The sequence below is a fragment of the Labeo rohita genome, unplaced genomic scaffold, assembly GCF_022985175.1.
Source record: "Labeo rohita strain BAU-BD-2019 unplaced genomic scaffold, IGBB_LRoh.1.0 scaffold_1144, whole genome shotgun sequence".
In the NCBI taxonomy this organism is placed as follows: domain Eukaryota; kingdom Metazoa; phylum Chordata; class Actinopteri; order Cypriniformes; family Cyprinidae; genus Labeo; species Labeo rohita.
Window position 1 is genome coordinate 1 of NW_026127279.1, and position 18,015 is coordinate 18,015.

Consider the following 18,015-nt stretch of genomic DNA (forward strand, 5'->3'; position numbering starts at 1 on the left):
GTTGCATAGTGTAGCTTTATGAATCACATTCAAAAAGTTGCTCAATTAGACAACCAAGATAAACAACATTTACAAATTTATTTGTAACAATGTACAGCAAGCTTATAATTATAATTTACAGAAAGCCTGCAGTGTTTTATGAGAGAAACTTTCTGAAAAATATCACAACTCATACAGGCGTTTGTTGTAGTTTAATGTGAACCTCTGTTAACATTGTGTCACATGATTAGCTCATCATTTCCAGAGACTGGTGATTCTGAAGTTTCTTCTTTTCCACCTGAATGAAGATGCTATCTTGAGATGGTTGACTCTGTCTGTGATTTGTTGGAGGTGGTGGTGGCGGCACTGAGCAGTGAGAAACCGCTGTGACTTGACTCCAGGCTGCTCATGGAGCCCCTGATACAAACACAACCACACACACCTTTAGAGAAATCATTTGACCATCTAGATGATATTTTTAATGTTAAACAAAAAAAGCACACCATCTGGCTGTTATTATTACATGTTTCTGCTAAGCACTTTGCAATGTAATCATACAGACCTGAAGTCAGTGGACTGCAGCACTTCTGTGAAATACATGACTTTGCATTTGTGTGAGGAGACCTGCAGAGAGGCCAGAACATCATCTACACGCGGCCGACTGGATGAAGTGCATGATGGGCTGCTGTAAAGACGCCACTGCAGGATGTAGAATCCAGGCCAGCGTGTCACATGAGATCCCTGATGGGAAAGATGTACATAATAGGAAGTGAATCAAAGAAAAAAAAAAAAAAAAAAGTTTGTCCTGACAGGTTTTATGAGATTCACACACCTGTACACTCTCTCCCTCCCGACAGGTCAGGGCCGTCTCCACCATGCTGTAGTCTTGTCCGAGCATCCAGGATTTGTCGATGAGCTGGACGTTGTTGCCGGCGGGACAGGCGAGGTTGTGTGAGCTCAGACCGTCTCTTTTAACTGGCTGAGGAGCTCTTCTGGAGTGATAGATATTGAAAATCACGTCTCCTTTACAAACATCAAAGTCCCACGTAATGACAGACGATACTTCTGTAATCTCTATCAGCACCTGAAAGTGAATACAGTGGTTTATTTTTATGTTCTAATTCATAACACAAAACACTGAGCTCATTCAGAATTTAATTTCAAACAGGATGCAAAACTGTATTTAAAATTAGATGAGGAAGTAGAAGTAATAGTAATGGAACTAAGAAGAAAATGCAGATAAGTGCTTTTTTTTCAGAAATATGTTCACACACACAGCAGATGGAGTATTTCCAGAAACACTACAATATTTGAATATATTTGAAGTGCAACAGATACTTTTTTTAAACAGGCATCATAAACTAAACGACTGAGCAGAACTAGGGTAACAGGACTTGACTTTCACACTGCATGTCATCTTATAACCAAGAGATGGCGCCAATCATCAACATACAGTATGTGCACTGAACATTGCATAGCTTAAATAAACAGTAGCAGCTGCATATTGTTGAGTGTTGTGTGTGGACAAGCTGTACCTCATGTGGAGCTCCCTTCAGCACACTCGCACTCTTGTAGATGGTTTCATTCCATAGTTTAACCTCTTCATTTTCCAGCTCCTCAGCTGTACGATACAGAGACTTGGGAACCAGACCACCCTCAGGAACATCACACTAAATTAAACGAGAGAAACACAGTTAATAGAATACATTAGAATGCTATTCGATTACCATTACTGTCTAAATAAATATTATACAGCTACATGTGTCCTGTAAGTATATTCTTTTACAATATACAATTTCTATAATAAGTACTCTTTTTATAAATATACAAAAGTGTGGTTCTTTTTCACAATGGTTTAACTGACTGAAATGAATTAGACACAAACCACTCTGTGGTTTTCATGATAAATATGTACACATAAAACAATATTTAAATACAATTATGCAAATATTTGTTTGAGAATGACTTGCTGGTCTAAGAAAGGCACATGACATGTCCTGTCACGTTTAAACAAATGTCACCCTGTACCACAAAACCTGTCTTAAGTAGCACGGGTATATTTGCAGCAATAGCCAAAAATACATTATATATGTCAAAATTATAAATTTTTTTTATATTTATGTCAAAAATCATTAAGATTCATGTTTTGAACATTTTCTACCATAAATATGTATAAACCTAATTTTTGATTAGTAATATGCATTGCTAAGAACTTAATTTGGACTTGATACATTTTCTCAATATTTAGATTTTTTTTTTTTTGGACCCTCAGATTCCAGATTTTTAAATAGTTGTATCTCAACCAAATATTGTCCTATCCTAACAAGCCATACATCAATGGAAAGCTTATTATTCAGCTATCATATGACACATATATCCATTTTCAAAAAATGTATTTTTTATGACTGGTTTTGTGGTCCATGGTCACAAATGATGCAAAAAGTTCCAGCTTGGTGACCCCACAGGTACCAGAAAGTCTCTCAACCAATCCAAAAGTTTAAACATGTCAGATCTCACCAACAACAGTTCTCAAAGACTCACCAAAGCATCTCCTCCTAAGAAGTCAGGGATGAAGTCTCTGTTGATGTAGTCCACCAGACCTCCAGGCCCCTGGTAGTCATTTCCAGCATAGATGAGAAACTTCTTCCGCGTGTTTTCGTCAATGAACGGACTCACCTGACCGCAGAACAGAGTGCAACAGAGATCAGCAGGTCATTTTTCATTAGCACTGCTAACACAGGCCCGGGTAAACATGACATTTACAGAAGCCTGGTAATTAAGAAAGGCCAGGTGCAGTAGCACCAAGCTAACATGACATTTAACTCTGACAGGTCAATGTGTAGAACAATTAACAATCATTAAAAGAAGATTGAGTAAATGGTAATCTCAGTTTTTCCCATTATGTGAACTATTTGTTAACATACTTTTATGTGAAATCCTATGTTTGTGTGTGTGTTTACCAAAGTCCAGAGCACAGGAAACACTCTGGGTGCTCTCAGTATAAGGAGACGGCCCAGGGTTTCAGGGTAGTTGGCTCCTACAAGTTCTATCATCCTCAGCAAGGCTTTGATTCCTGGTCTCCACAGATGCCTCATATTTAACCCTTCAAGATCCACCAGACACGTCCAACAACTACAGCACAGAAGCGGTTATTACTTAGCTTAGAGACATCAAATAAAACACTTAGGGACAGTTTTATTAACTGCTTGTGCCAGCACAAAACGTCTTTTGGCATTAAAATAGTACTGTCAGGACTTAAGATGAAGTGAAGAATTAGCACCGAAAAGGCGTGGACATTATTTTTGCACCTGACAGTATTGAATATGCATTTGTAGGAGTTTCCCTATTAGACACAAAATTTCTGGGAGGAGAGTATTAAAAATAATCATGCAACGCATTTTACTAACAATTGCATTAGTCAAATTGTTGGTATTTGCGCCATTACTTAATGGCCAAAAAAAGCATGTCTTAAAGCAGGCAGTAATTTGCTCTGCTCTTGGTAGATTGCACTGGTCATTATAGAAATGATCTGGCTGCATCTGTATTCTTTAAAGGAGAAGTTCACTTCCAGAGCAAAACAAATCACAGATAATGTACTCACCCCCTTGTCATCCAAGATGTTCCTGTCTTTCTTTCTTCAGTCGATAAGAAATTATGTTTTTTTGATGAAAAAAATTCTGGTATTATCTCCATATAATGGACTTCAATGGTGCCCCCAAGTTTGAACTTCAAAATGCAGTTTAAATGCAGCTTCAAAGCACTCTAAACGATCCCAGCCAAGGAAGAAGGGTCTTATCTAGCAAAATGATGGTCATTTTCAAAACAAATTAACAATTTATATACTTTTTATTGTCAAACGCTCGTCTTGTATAAGTCTGTTTTTTTTTCCATTTCAATATGGTCAATACAGTTAGGGTATGTTGAAAAGCTCCATCTCGTTTTCTTCTCCAACTTTAAACTCGTCCTACATCGCTGCAGAAGTACCTACCCAGTGTTTACAAAATGAACATGCAAAGAAGATCAAACGCCCTTTACAAAAAAGGCAAAACACCAATGTAGGACGATTTTGATTTTGAAGAAGAAAACGAGAGTTTATCGACATACCCTAAATGTATTGACCCGGATTATAAAGACTATGCATGCGCAATGCAGAGACAAGACAAGATGAGCATTTGAGGTTGAAAAGTATATACATTGTCAATTTGAAAGTTTCGAAAATGACCGATCGTTTTGCTAGTAAGAGTTTATTTAGTGTTAAAATGAACACCAAAATGTTTACGTCACCATTTCAGTGTTAGCATTAGTTGGGCTCTTGACCTTAGCTTAACATTAGCTTTTGTTCAGACCCTTTTTCCTCTGCTGGAATCATTTAGAGCCATTTGAAGCTGCATTTAACTGCATTTTTGGAGTTCAAGCTTGGGGGCACAAATGAAGTCCATTATATGGAGAACACTCCTGAAATTTTTTCTTTAAGAAGCATAATTTATAATCAACTGAAGAAAGAAAGACATTAACATCTTGGATGACAAGGGGGTGAGTAAATTATCAGTATTTTTTTGTTTTGGAAGTGAACTTCTCCTTTAATGTGCGCATTGTTAGTAAATAACAAAAATTTTCCCCTCCCATCGATGATTTTATGGAATTGCGTTTAATGCTAATTTGCCCTGTTTAGAAAAAAACATAATGTGTATGGCCAATACCACTGAGAACCGAAAACTTTTTTTTTTTTTTCTTTTTTTTATACTAGGTCCATTTAGAAGTTTACTAAGTTAAAATTGGAACCAAAACCAGAACAAAAAAAATTATTTTGATTCCATTTATTATGCCAACTGTACATACATAACCTGTTTGGACATGCATGAATAAGTACCTGATTGGTTTTCCAAATATTTTGGTGTTCTCTTCACAGTGTCTGAGACCTTCTTCATTGATGGACAGCACCTAAAGGTTGGGCCAAAGGTGAAAGGTGTCAGTGAATATAGTAATTCTACTAAATTTAACCAGATGAGAACTGGTTCCCATGGTGTAGGATGGTTTCTCCCGAGGCTTTTTCTCATGCTTCCACCAACATTTAGTTTTTCATTCCTTGTCATGGTCACATTTAATTAAAGCATTATGAGTTCCATTTGACTTTCTAGAAGCTTCCTGTTTAAACTACTTAAAGGTGTGATGATATGACCAAAATAGTTACCAAATATTAATAATTTTCAGTTACAGAAACTAACAATGTCCTTATGTCTAAAATCATCTGTTACTAACTGAAACCAAAGCGATACCTTACATTTCTCAACAATGTCACTTAAATTACTTTTAATGTTAAACTCACATCTGACTTTGACAACAGCCTGTTTTTCACTTCAGACAATGATCAAATCTTCTTTCATGCTTTTTGAGAATAGTTTACACTTGCTTAGAAACAAAACTAACCAATATTTAAATCTCCTGATTGCCTTCAAATGTTCAGGCATATACCTGAGCATGACACTTTTCATCAACCACTTTTTTTGATGCTTGACAACCAATCATATCTTCATTAGTAATTTTTGAGAATTTCTTACTCTTGCTTAGAACAAAACAGACCAATATTTAAAGGGCATTTTTTGAATGATCTTAATTGCCACATTCAATGATCTAGACATGCTCCAAGAACCTGCCAGACCCTGAATGGATCTAAAATGGTAAAACTGTTTAACTCTACGGGAGTTGGAAAATGGGCCTATTTTCAAAAATATTGGCATGTTCCTTTAAATATCTTAATTGCCTTTGAATGTTTAGACATGTGTCCAAGAACCTGTGGCATCTGTGATATATGTGCTAGACAACACTATAATATAACAATATAGCTAAATCTAAATTCAGAAGATCACTTGTATCGTTGCAAAGTACACAATGTAACACAGTGTCTTTTAAATAGAAAAATATTGAAACCTCTTCATTTTTTTTTCATGTATTATGATGCAGCCTAAACTGCTTTGTTTTTTTTTTTCTATCTGCATTCCATACACCATAATGACAAAGCAAAAAAATTGGTTTGTAACAACTTTGCAAATTTATTAGAAAAAAAAATAAATAAATAAAATAATAAAATGAAATGACTCCATTGCATAAGTATTCATACCCTTTTCTGGGAGAGTTGAAATTTAGCTCAGGAGAATTCATATTGCTTGTAGATGTTACTACACTTTGAATGGAGTTAAACTGGCAAATTCAATCGAATAGGTATGATTTGGAAAGGCGCACACCTCTCAATAAAAGGTCTAACAGCTTAAAATGTATATCAGAGCAGAAACCAAGCCCTGAGATCAAAAGAACTGCCTGTAGAGCTCAGAGACGGAATTGTGTCAAGCCACACACCTGGGGAAGAGTTCAGATAAAATTTTGCTGCATTGAACGTTCACACAAGCATGTAGCCTCCATTATCCGTAATGGAAAAAGTTTGGAACAACTAGGACTCTTCCTAGAGCTGCCCTCCTGCCCAAACTGAGCATTTGATAGAGAAGGGCCTTGGAATATAAATTTATGTGGAAAAAAATAAATATTAAATAAAGCAGTTTAACATAAGCCTGCAACATAACAAAACCTGAAAAACATGAAGGAGTTTGCAAGGCACTGTGTATTGATCTGAACTAATACTTGCTGTATGGTAAAAGTACCAAGCATGGGCAAGCGTGTGTATTAATCTAATTCTTACATGTCTCAGAAGAGTCTCTTCTCCCAGCGCTCGCACTAAACCTTTGGTGTCCATTTGTCCAAGTCGCAGGATATAAAGAGGACGTCCATCTACAAAATACATACACAGACAATCACATAACCACACTGACTTCTGCTTGTTAATATATCCTTATGGAAAACACCTTGCTCAGATCAATTCCTTTGATTAGTATGAAACCCTCGCTTCAGTGGATGTTTTATTCACAGGCAGATTGTATGTCATCTTAGGACTAGCACACATCTTTAAAAGGCTTTCCATTAGTTCTGTCACATGTTTTTAAAGACAACGTGTAAGTCAAATTAAACATACAGAAAAGACACACCTTTATCATGATGGTGCCAGCCTCCTGTGTAGTAGTCCTGCAGGAGCTGTGGACACTCCCATGTGTCTAACAGGAAATCTATCTGATGCTGCTTCCTCCATGTGAGTGTCTGGCACAAAGCCTCTTTGGCCTTTTCAATATTAAAGTCCCGTGAACGCAGGAAACGCAGCACATGCTGGTCTTTAGGGATCTAAAGTGATTCATATATAATTCAGTAATTATGTCAGTTAAAATCCTAGATCAGGTCTGTAATTCATAATTGTCTGTAATTGTAACACAGCCATTCAAAAGTTTGGGATTAGTATGATTTTTTATATTTTTTTTAAGAAGTCTTTCTCTGCTCATCAAAGTTCAATTTATTTGATCCAAAATACAGAAAAGAAAGTAATATTATGAAATATACTCTATTTTAATATACTTCTGTATACCTGTGATACTTTTTCAGGATTCTTTGATGAAGTTACAAAACATTTATTTTATAGAAATCTTTTCTACAATATTTTTACTAACACTTTTTTTACTAACTTTTTTTTTCAGTCTTCAGTGTCATATCCTCAATTTAACATTCTATCATTTTGCTGAATAAAAGTCATAATTAATTTCAAACAAAGAAAGAAAAAAGAAAAAAAAATGTACTGACCCCAAACTTTGAATGGTATTGTATATTGTTACAAAATATTTCTATTTTAAATAAATGCTGTTTAAAATATACATTATTCATTTCTAAAAAAAGTGATAGTATATCATACAATATATCCCTTATGACAATGAACCATGGTTTTACTACCAGAAAAAAAAAAAAAAAACCAGCATAAATAGCTAAAAAAGCTTAAATCAGCATCAAAACATACCTACCAGCATATGCTGTTTTTTTCACTAGCGTACTACAGTTAAACCATGCTTACAACAAATTAACCATGTTTTTGCTACACTAACCATAATTTAACCATGGAATTTGTGGTAAAACTGTGGTTATACAAATGATAGTCAATATGCCCCAAAACATGGTTACTACATGTTTACTATAATAAAACCATGTTTAATTTTCGTAAGGGATGTTGTACTAGTATATTCATTTCGAATATTGCACTCACCTTGCCTTTGTGTGTTTCCTGCAGCCATTGTCGTAGACGAATTAGACAGCTCTCTTGAAAAGGGGTCAGTTTTCCCAGATAACGGGAGATGTAGTCTGCATCTAACTTGTCTGAAAAAACAACACACAACCAGCAGTTGAGAAACGTGTAGAAGACCATTGGCTATTTTTCGCAGTGCTGTGTGTTTTATGTTGGGAACATAATGGAATTAGCTTAGCATCATGCTAACACAAATTTATTTTGAAATCAATACTGATTTTTTACCCTTTGCTGTTTCTGTGGGGATTACTGTAACAAGCTTCAAATAAGTCATGATAAGCTAGGAAGTGCATTTAGGACACTTCCTTTGAAAGTACTTTGAAAGGCAGTAGATGCAACTGGATTTTGGATTTATGTTGTTGTGCAACATCTTATCATTCCTCCTCCACATTATTATATTTATGAGCACATGCTAGTGGGCAGCACTATGATTCATCTCACCATCCGGAGAGCCTGGCAGGACGTCTGTGGATCCGGGGTGAGGTCTGCTGCTGCATGCTGGGATAGCTCTGGCTGAGCTGACAGGCAGGCCGTGAGATGTGGTGGGGGTAGGAGGAGGTACCCAGCGGGGCACGTGGGTAATACCCTCCTCCTCCAGTTGTTTGAGGTGAAATTCAATAATCTCTTTTCCCTGTGGAAAGAAAGAGAGAGACAAATAGAGAGTTTACACAAATGAAGCAAGCAAACATTGGCTTTAGGTACACAGACGCATGAAAACATACTCTTACACGCAAGTCATTACAGAAAAACAGATCCTGATATAGACATAAAGGAAACAGGAAGCAGGAAGGAAAGCCTGGAAAATAATGCAGTAAGAAACTTGGCAGGCCAGTCAATATGACTGTTTGGATCTAGATAAAGTAAACATTTATTTGGTGAAATTATAATAAAAAGAATGTTCTGAATGTTTTAGTGTTAATGTTTACTTGTTCTTGACAAAATTGTTTCAGCTGTCCAGATTTTATTTATTTATTTATTTATTTTTTACAAAGAGGACAGGTTGACAAAAATTTTGCCTGGAAAAGGTTTACAGTGATGGAGATTCTATGACATGGGTAGAACTATATTCAAATGCTGTCGCCTCAAATTAACCATGGTTTTTCAAATTAACCATTCTTTCATTTATTTATCCATTATTTATAGTAAAACATGGTTGTACAAAAATTTTGTCTGGTTACTACACTTTTACTATTTTAAAACCATGATTCAGATTCATAAGGGGCAATCAAATGGAATACATGAACTCAAAGTTTCTGAAGCATTCAGAAATACTATAGAGATTGGAAGTTTTTTAGGGAATGGAATATTTTTGCAAAAGAATGCAAAAAGTGAGTGAATGCAAAGTTTTTCATGGGAATGCAAATGTGTGGCAAGTAAACACTCATTTATTTGTTCTTAACAAAACTTGAAGTTGTCCAGATGACATTCTTTTATGTTTTGTACAGAGACCCTGAAAGTTCAGGGTAATGTAACACAATGAAATGGGAGAATTTTATTATTTTCTTTTGCAATGCTTTCGCATTTGCTTGCAAAAGTTTTGTATTTCTCCGACAAACTTTAGTGAACACAGAATTAGTGATGGAAATTACATTCCAATGTTTTGCAGTTTATCAGGAAATGCAACATTTAATCGAAAGAACACAAAAGTTTTGTGAGATAATACAATGTAACAGCAGGCTGGGAGAAAGTTGAGCTGTGAACTTTAAAATAAGAGTCTTTGGGAAGTTTCTCTAGCAAATGCAAGGGTTTTGAAAGTGCAGTTTAAATGTGGCTTTAAACAATCCCACCTGAGGAAGAAGTGTCTTATCTAGTGAAACGATCGGTTATTTTCATTAAAAAACAAAATTTAAATACTTTTTAATCTCAGACGCTCGTCTTTTGTTGCTTTCCCTGAACTGTATGTATTCTGGTTCAAAACAGTTATTTTATATACAGTACATATACAGTATTTTCCCCCTCAACTTCAAAAATCATTTCAAAATCATCCTACATCACTGCAGAAGTACCGACCCAGTCTTTACAAAGTGAACATGCAAAGAAGTTTAAACACCCTTAACAGAAAATGTAAAACAGCGATATAGGACGATTTTGAAGTTGAGGGAAAACATGAGACGGGAATTTTTCGACAAAACCTAACTGTCATGAACCGAAAAAAAAAAAAAACAGTTCAGGCAGAGCGAGACAAGATGAGTGTTTGACATTAAAAAGTAGATAAATAGTATTATTTAAAAAAAAAAAAACGATCATTTCGCTAGATAAGACCCTTCTTCCTCAGCTGGGATCATTTACAACCACATTTGGGATCGTTTGAAGCCGCATTTAAACTGCATTTTGGAAGTTCAAACCATAGAAGTCAACTATATGTAAAAATAAACATGTTCTTCAAAAAACATAATTTCTTTACGACTGAAGAAAGAAAGACATAAACATCTTGGATGACAATGGGTGAAGTACATTATCTGTCAGTTTTTGTTCTGGAAGTGGACTTCTCCTTTAAATGCAAAAGCATTGAAATATAATTTTTTATTCCTCATGTGCTCATGAACATCTCTCATCCCACATCACAAGATGCTGATATTTGGTTACAATTTTGGTTGCAATGATGGGTGACCAAAATGCAATGTCAATTCAATGTCTAATATTGATGTTAATTTGATGTCCAATATCTACATCAACTTCAATATCAATATCAACATATTTTGTTGTTTTTAGATTGTGTAACCAAAATCCAGCGTTAAGTCAACGTCAAATTGACGTCAAATACTGGCATCAACCCGATTTTCATTCTCAACTAAAATGCAATGGCTCTCTGACACTGAGGTCCAATTTCAACCTGACGTTATATTGACGTCTGGTGCCTGCTGTGATGATCACCATTAATTAAATACTTTTGAAAAAAAAACTGTCTTTTTGATTTTTTTGTGCCATTACTATTTAAAACATTTTTTAAATAAAATAAAATGAATAATTGTCTTGATTTGCCTTCATTTATTTTTATTCAAATGTATGTAGTTTCCCTGTGAATGATATGTTTGAATTCAGCCTGTCACATGATTCAAAAAGTAATACACACTCACCTTTTTAATACTGGTGGCATATTGCTTCATTGCAATCTTTTCTGCTGTGCTCTCGAACCCGAAGAAGGATTTGATGTCCATACTGGCGGACTGCTCAAAACAAGTCCAGTCTTCATTCTCTGGATGAACCTGAAGAGGGAACACATAAACATCAGGATCCCTCGTAAACTGGCTAACACATAAACACGTGTCCATAAGTAAGAAAGAAACAGCAGGATGTGGCTTCAGACCGTGTAGCAGCAGTGCTCATAGACATTGACTCTGCTGGAGAAGGACTCATTATAGGCTTCTATGTGCAGAGTTCTCTCTCTTCGGTTCAAAGAGTTCTTCTGGACAAAATACATGTACTCCACTCCTGCAATCTGAACAGTGTCATGTGTCATAATCACCACAAAGTACCTTTAAATATTACATTTTAATGGCTTAAAGTGATTAGCTCATGCAAAAAATTTAATTCTTCAGTCAATCATTTATTCCATCGCATGTTATTATACAAACCTATATTTGATTTATTCAACATGTTGGAGCCAGGTGAATGTTTGAAGAATCTTCACACAAATTTACTTCCATACAACAAAAGTTCTTAAGTGTTTTTGGTGCTTTTAAAATTCATAAAAAGATAGTGGTGTTATCTTTTTTTTTTTTAGTGAGTTTTATGTTGTTAAAGAGTTAGAATAAACAATGTTAGAAGATTTGTATGATTTTACTATGGAAACTGTAACTGTTTATGATATTTTGGCTTGTAAAAAATGTAATACCCTCTTTAGAAGCCGAGGGGCCTCGACGTCAACAGTACATCTGCGTTCAATCACTTGGGTCGCCCCATCCTCACTATGACACTCACTGATGATGACACTGTTCACAAACATGGGTATGAGCGGACAGTTTGGGAATCTTTTCTCATAGGCCTGTGGAAGGAAAAAAATAGACAGATATAAGTGTGGGGAATTAAAGAACTTCAGAGAAATTAATGATATAAAAGATAAAACACTGAACTGATTACACAACAGAAATTTTGCACACAGTGCAATGATCTTAAATATGGTTTGTTCACCTTGTGAAAATTACCCTCATATAGATTATGTGTGTTCTTGAAAACAGAACACAGGTCTTTTATTGTTTTAGTTGACTTGGCAGTTCATATGACCAGGTTACCTACAGTATGTCACATGAGGCTTAAGTCTATATAAGTTAACCACAAGTACGCCCATCAATATTTACTCCCTATGACTTTTTAAGGTTCTCACTGCAAGTCATAGGACATGCGCTAAAACAAATGATCTGTACTGAAAAGTTTGCATGATATTATTGTTAAATGGTAAGGATTCATATGTCCAGAGTCCTTCTATTGTGCTCTGTTTAGTTTAGTGTCACATTACACCCTTTAAATTGCATCTACGTCACTGCGTTAGCTATCAGTGCAAATATTCTGAGGAGTGGATGAGGCCTTTCCAGTGTATTTGTTTTAGTATGTTCTCTGCTATTTCAGCGAGAGTCACGTAGGTTAAATAGCAACAAGATCCTGCTAAAAGTCAAACAACATTATTATGTACACATGAGCAAGATGTAAATGATCTATAGACTATCTTCAGAAGAGTATACTGAATGCATTAATGGACTAAATGGAATACATTATGAAAGGGAATATATTATGCAATAGTAATATGCTACGTTGTTGTCACATAATCTGATCTGCATCCAGGTAACATCTTAGAAATAGTTTTGTGTATGTGTGTGTATGGAAAAAAAGGTCATGTTGAATACAATGCACAGCTGAATACAATACATAATGCAGTGCTAGTAATACAATACACAAACATGTGCTTTACACTAAAAGTATGGTAGCCTCTTTAAAATGCTGGCGATGTCTCGACCTTTTGTGTTAAATCAATAAAGTGATGATGTCCATGGACGTCATCCATTAAAGCGATTGATCAAACAATGAAATGTTTTCTCTGGACTCTACACAATAACAGTTTATGTAAGAGATGAAGCATCATATGTGACCGTGGACCACAAAACCAGTCATAAGTAGCACGGGTATATTTGTAGCAATAGCCAACAATACATTGTATGGGTCAAAATGATTTTTCTTTTATGACAACAATCATAAGGATATTAAATAAAGATCATGCTCCATGAAGATATTTTGTAAATTTCCTACCGTAAATATATCAAAACTTAATTTTTGATTATTAAAATGCATTGCTAAGAACTTAATTTGGACAACTTTAAAGGTTATTTATTTATTTATTTATTATTTGCACCCTCAGATTTCAGATTTTCAAATAGTTGTTTCAAATTTTGTCCTATCCTTAATCTCACCATAGTCCCCACTCACCGTTTATTTGCTTAACAGCTTGCCCCTCAATTATGCTGAATGCATGTGTCGCACTGCGTCAAAATCAAATAGAAATTACAATCACTGCCACTATCTTGTCTACACTGGATGCAGTATACAGATGCAAGTTTACTTTCTGACACAGTCCTCACGTTTGAGTCTGTCGTCAATAGGACAAATGGAGTGAAAGAATGTCCACTTTGCCATGAAATATTAAACAGCTTGTTCAATATTGCTACATTTCAAAATATTTAATGAGCACATAAATTAATTTATTAATTAAGTAATAAATATTTTTCTTTTTTTTTTTTGTCCTCTAATGTCCAAATCAGAGGAAAAATATACATGAATTAGAGAACAGAAATTATCTGTGTGAATAAACTTTTTAAATTTGTCTGTTTGTTCGACTGTGTTGAATTTTTTTTCTTTGTAAATTTCTTTCTTTCTGTCATTGTGAAAAAATTTTTAGTTCCATGAAAACTTGTGGCTAGTTCAATTCAAATTCTAACTAAACTGAATGCCAATACTTTTGCTCAAACCTGGTGATCCAATCCTGGAAATGTAGAACAATACCTGAAGTTTCTCCTATACTAACATGATTACTTGTTGAAGTGGGTCTTATATTGTAAGCAACAAGCCTTTAATAAAATCAAACCTCTTCCACAGCTGTTTCATAAGCACAATAATACTGTAAGCCTTTGTGACATGAAACCCAGAGGAGGTTTAATTGACAGCAGAGGCTGAGTGTGCACACTGATTCTTGTGAAGTGTGAGCGGTGGCCCATGCCGACTAAACAATGACGTCAAACTGTGCACTCAGCAAATCTAAAAAGCCAATACACAATAATAATGTTGATAAGAGCGAGTGATCAGGGCTTTCACCAGGGGAAATGATGTCATTGTGGGGGTGGGGAGGATCAATGCATGTGAACTGTAACCTAATTACCCAACTGATCAATCATGCCTTGAGATTTCCTGATGCTCACACCTGCCAGAATTAACACTGCAACAGAATCACTCCAGACACAAAATACAGGAAGATTCAGACCATGATTTGTAATATGTGACCCTAGACCACAAAATCAGTTTTTGTAGCACAGGTATATTTGTAGCAATAACCAAAATACATTGTATTTGGACAACTTTAAAGTGATATTCTCAGTATTTTGTTTTTTTTGCACCAAATGTGGAAAGCAAATATTTGTGCTAACAGGAAAGCATTTCAGATGTATAATTTAATTTCTGGTTTTGTGGTCCAGGGTCACATATAAGTCAAATTATTTTAGTACAGCTATTTTTAGCACTCTACATATAATAAAACTTATATCATTGACACTTGCTTTGATATTTTATTATTTAATTCAGTGACAGACTGTAGTTTAAGTGTTGCTTACAGTTGTGGCTCTTTCTTTTGAGAAAAGTGTATTTAATGTGCACTTGTAGTGTACTTCAAATCTTAAAAATATCTATTTTAAATCAACTGTATGTGCAGATAATACACTATTAATGACATAACAAGCCACTTAAGTGCATTTCAAGAGAGTTCAGTTTCATGACTGTTTTTTTAAACACACTTAAGTACAATTTATAGCATTGTCAAATTGCAGTACATTTTAAATTATTTTTGTTGTGCTTTAAAGAAGCAAACTTATTTTGATGTGTTGACTAACACACTAAAGCACATTATAAACTATAATAAATAGCAACTTCATAACAAATATGTAATTACTAATATATTTAAACACATGACATATATTTTTAAACAAAATCACATTGAAGTATATTTTAGTTTACTAACGCAGGTCAGCACATTTGTCAGTACACTTTAACCATGTTTTAAAGACAATATAATTATAAAATCACATATAAAAATGTACGGTAACACTATATTTTAAGGTGTCCTTGTTACATGTTACATACTTACTATTATAATAACAATAAATTATGCATAATTACATGCAAGTAACCCTAAACCAAACCCTAATCCTAACCCTAACCATATAGTAAGTACATGTAGTTAATAAATGTATAATTACATTGTAACAAGGACACCTTAAAATAAAGTGTAACTAAATGTACTTAAAACACAGTAATTTAACCAATTGAATTTAATATAAATTTAAACTGTAATACATTTTGCAATGCAATTAACATTGAGTGAAGTGTCTGAAAATGTTACATTGAATTCACACTGAAGTTTACTCTTGTAAAGTATATTATATCTGTATGCTAATGTATTTTCACAAGGGTTCTCAAGTTGTGTAAAGGGTGTGATAACATTAACAGGTCACAAGAGTTGTGAAAGGATTTAAGCGTGTATTGGAGGGCTGACATCATGTGCTCTTATCAGAGTCAGCTGGTGATGTGGAAATCTAAAGATTTACTGTTAGTTTTGCATAAGAGGCACTGCAGAAGTAAGATGTTTTTTTTTTTTTTTTTTATTATTACTATTAAAATGACCACATCTGTGAAAAGAAACTGACATTTTAATTTAGCATACACTGCAAAGCAATGTAGAACTTGTGTAAAAGTGTAAAAATCCACAAAAAAAAAGATGTGGTGATTTTACCACAGGTAAATATTATTAATTTGACTAACTCTTCTCCTAAGCAATATAGTTCATTATCTGAGAAGTGTGCAATTTACAGCTGCAATTTGGCACATTAATTTAGTCACGTGTGTGTTTATCTGCATTTTACAACAGCTTTGAAAGTGGAAATTTAATTTGAATTTAGAAGCATTTTTAATCTAATCAGTTTTAGATCAGATATAGAAGTTTTTAAGTGAATGTTAACTGGCTTTTAGGATCCATATTGAAAATTATAATCAGAAGATTTAATGCTCTTGTAAAGTGACATCTTTAGAAGGGTGCTAAAATTGCATGCAAGAGAATGAAATAGAGGACTGACATTTTTGTAAACTTATAAATATAATAAAAGCAGCCTGGCTTCTAAATTTTCTTGAATTTTGATTGTTCCATGCTCAATAATCACTATTACTGTATATTTTAGTATAGCTGGACTGTGGTATCGGCCAGTCAGAAAACAGGATGTTAACTATTCATTTTATAATGACAAGCACATGAAACACCAGTTCAATTCAAACCGCAAATGCTATTAACGCAATAAAGCAATAGAGACTTGTGCTCTGTGAGGTTAAAGATTTACCTGTATTTGAGCTGACAACCAATCTAAAAGTTTAGTGAACTCTACAGCAAAGCAGCTTTGAGAGAGAGTAAAGCTGACTGGACAAACTTTGAGTACATTACTAAATAAAAGTAATTATACATTAATTTTTAATTGTTTAAACTTGTTTCAAGTACGGAGCAGGTTATTTAAAAAGACACAACTGGAAGAAACACAAAACCAGATATAAAAGGATTTAAACAACTATAGACAGAACTGCATGATTGACATGCAACATCTCTTATGCACATACAGTTTTTAAAAACTCACCGCCATTATGAGCTCAAAAGGGTACTTGTAAACCCTTACAGGGGACTGATATTTCTGCACCATTGCTGCACCTCAAATGAAAATCCCTTTAAAAAATAAAAATAAATAAATAAAATTTATAAACAGAATTATGTTTAGAAACATAGAATTGATCGAACAGCATATAGGTTGAGATATTGAAACATTGTACATTATATATTATTATATCTTCAGCAAAACATTACTTTTTGATGTGGTCACCATCTAAGATGCATGGCTTTAGTATGAATGTTTAAAAGAGCAATGAAACAACCAGTGTACAACTGGCCTGTAGACACAGTATCTTCATTCATAATGTATATATATATTTTCTTCTTCACCAGCATAGGCAATTTTTAAATGAAACACAAGTGAATCAACCTGTAAACAGAGACTGACTCCAGTGCGATCAGAAGGTAAACATTTAGGACAGCTGTGAAATGAACTCTTACCCCTTATCTTTGAAGTTAAAGGTGCAGAGAATGCAGCTGAATTGAAGTCTGGATAAACCCTGATGTGAAATACTAAGAATCCAGTCTGGGTTGTTTTAGTTCTCCTGCTCCATTCTGCTGGGGAAGTGAAAGCCGTGGTTGTGTCAGATGAGGTTACATAACCCACGTCACTCACACAAACTCCGCCTCCACACTATAGTCCAGTCCACTTGTTTAGTACCAAGAAAGAGGTGAAAAACAAAGCATGTCACTATAGTTTGTAGTTACATTTGTATTTGACATAAATTGATTTTTACAAGTATTTGAGAATGCCTGTACTGAAAAAAAAAAAAAATCTAAATGAACTAAGGAAATGTCTGTTTAATGTTCAAAGTCCAGCTTTGATGACTGGTTGACAAAGACGACAATGAAAGGTTTTCTGAGTGGTCGCTTGGGTGCTAAATGTTATTATCAGAATGAATAGATACATTTGTGGTCAAAATTTTACATACACTTTGCAGTATCTGCAAAACGTCAGTTATTTTAT

The 18,015-nt window shown here is 34.5% G+C and overlaps 1 protein-coding gene across 1 annotated transcript; it reads right to left on the reverse strand.

The window, feature by feature from the left end:
• Positions 1 to 59: 59 nt before the first annotated feature.
• Positions 60 to 17,654, reverse strand: sec14l1 (SEC14-like lipid binding 1). Its single transcript, XM_051100916.1, has 16 exons — positions 17,490 to 17,654; positions 17,020 to 17,105; positions 11,982 to 12,131; positions 11,454 to 11,585; positions 11,224 to 11,352; positions 8,588 to 8,777; positions 8,108 to 8,217; positions 7,014 to 7,203; positions 6,671 to 6,759; positions 4,850 to 4,920; positions 2,940 to 3,111; positions 2,521 to 2,655; positions 1,515 to 1,649; positions 812 to 1,063; positions 542 to 720; positions 60 to 396 (listed from the first exon to the last, which is right to left on the reverse strand). Exons 2-16 carry the CDS (start codon positions 17,080 to 17,082, stop codon positions 291 to 293), a joined length of 2,103 nt encoding a protein of 700 aa, XP_050956873.1. The 5' UTR covers positions 17,083 to 17,105; positions 17,490 to 17,654; the 3' UTR covers positions 60 to 290.
• Between the last annotated feature and the right edge of the window lie 361 nt (positions 17,655 to 18,015).

Excerpts from the sequence above, each read along its gene's own strand:
- sec14l1 (XM_051100916.1), bottom strand. The coding sequence starts at position 17,082 with ATGGTGCAGAAATATCAGTCCCCTGTAAGGGTTTACAAGTACCCTTTT. Across the intron at positions 7,204-8,107 it reads AGGAAACACACAAAGGCAAG|ATCCCTAAAGACCAGCATGT; the intron begins GTGAGTGCAATA and ends GAATCACTTTAG. Across the intron at positions 397-541 it reads CTGCAGTCCACTGACTTCAG|GGGCTCCATGAGCAGCCTGG; the intron begins GTCTGTATGATT and ends TGTTTGTATCAG.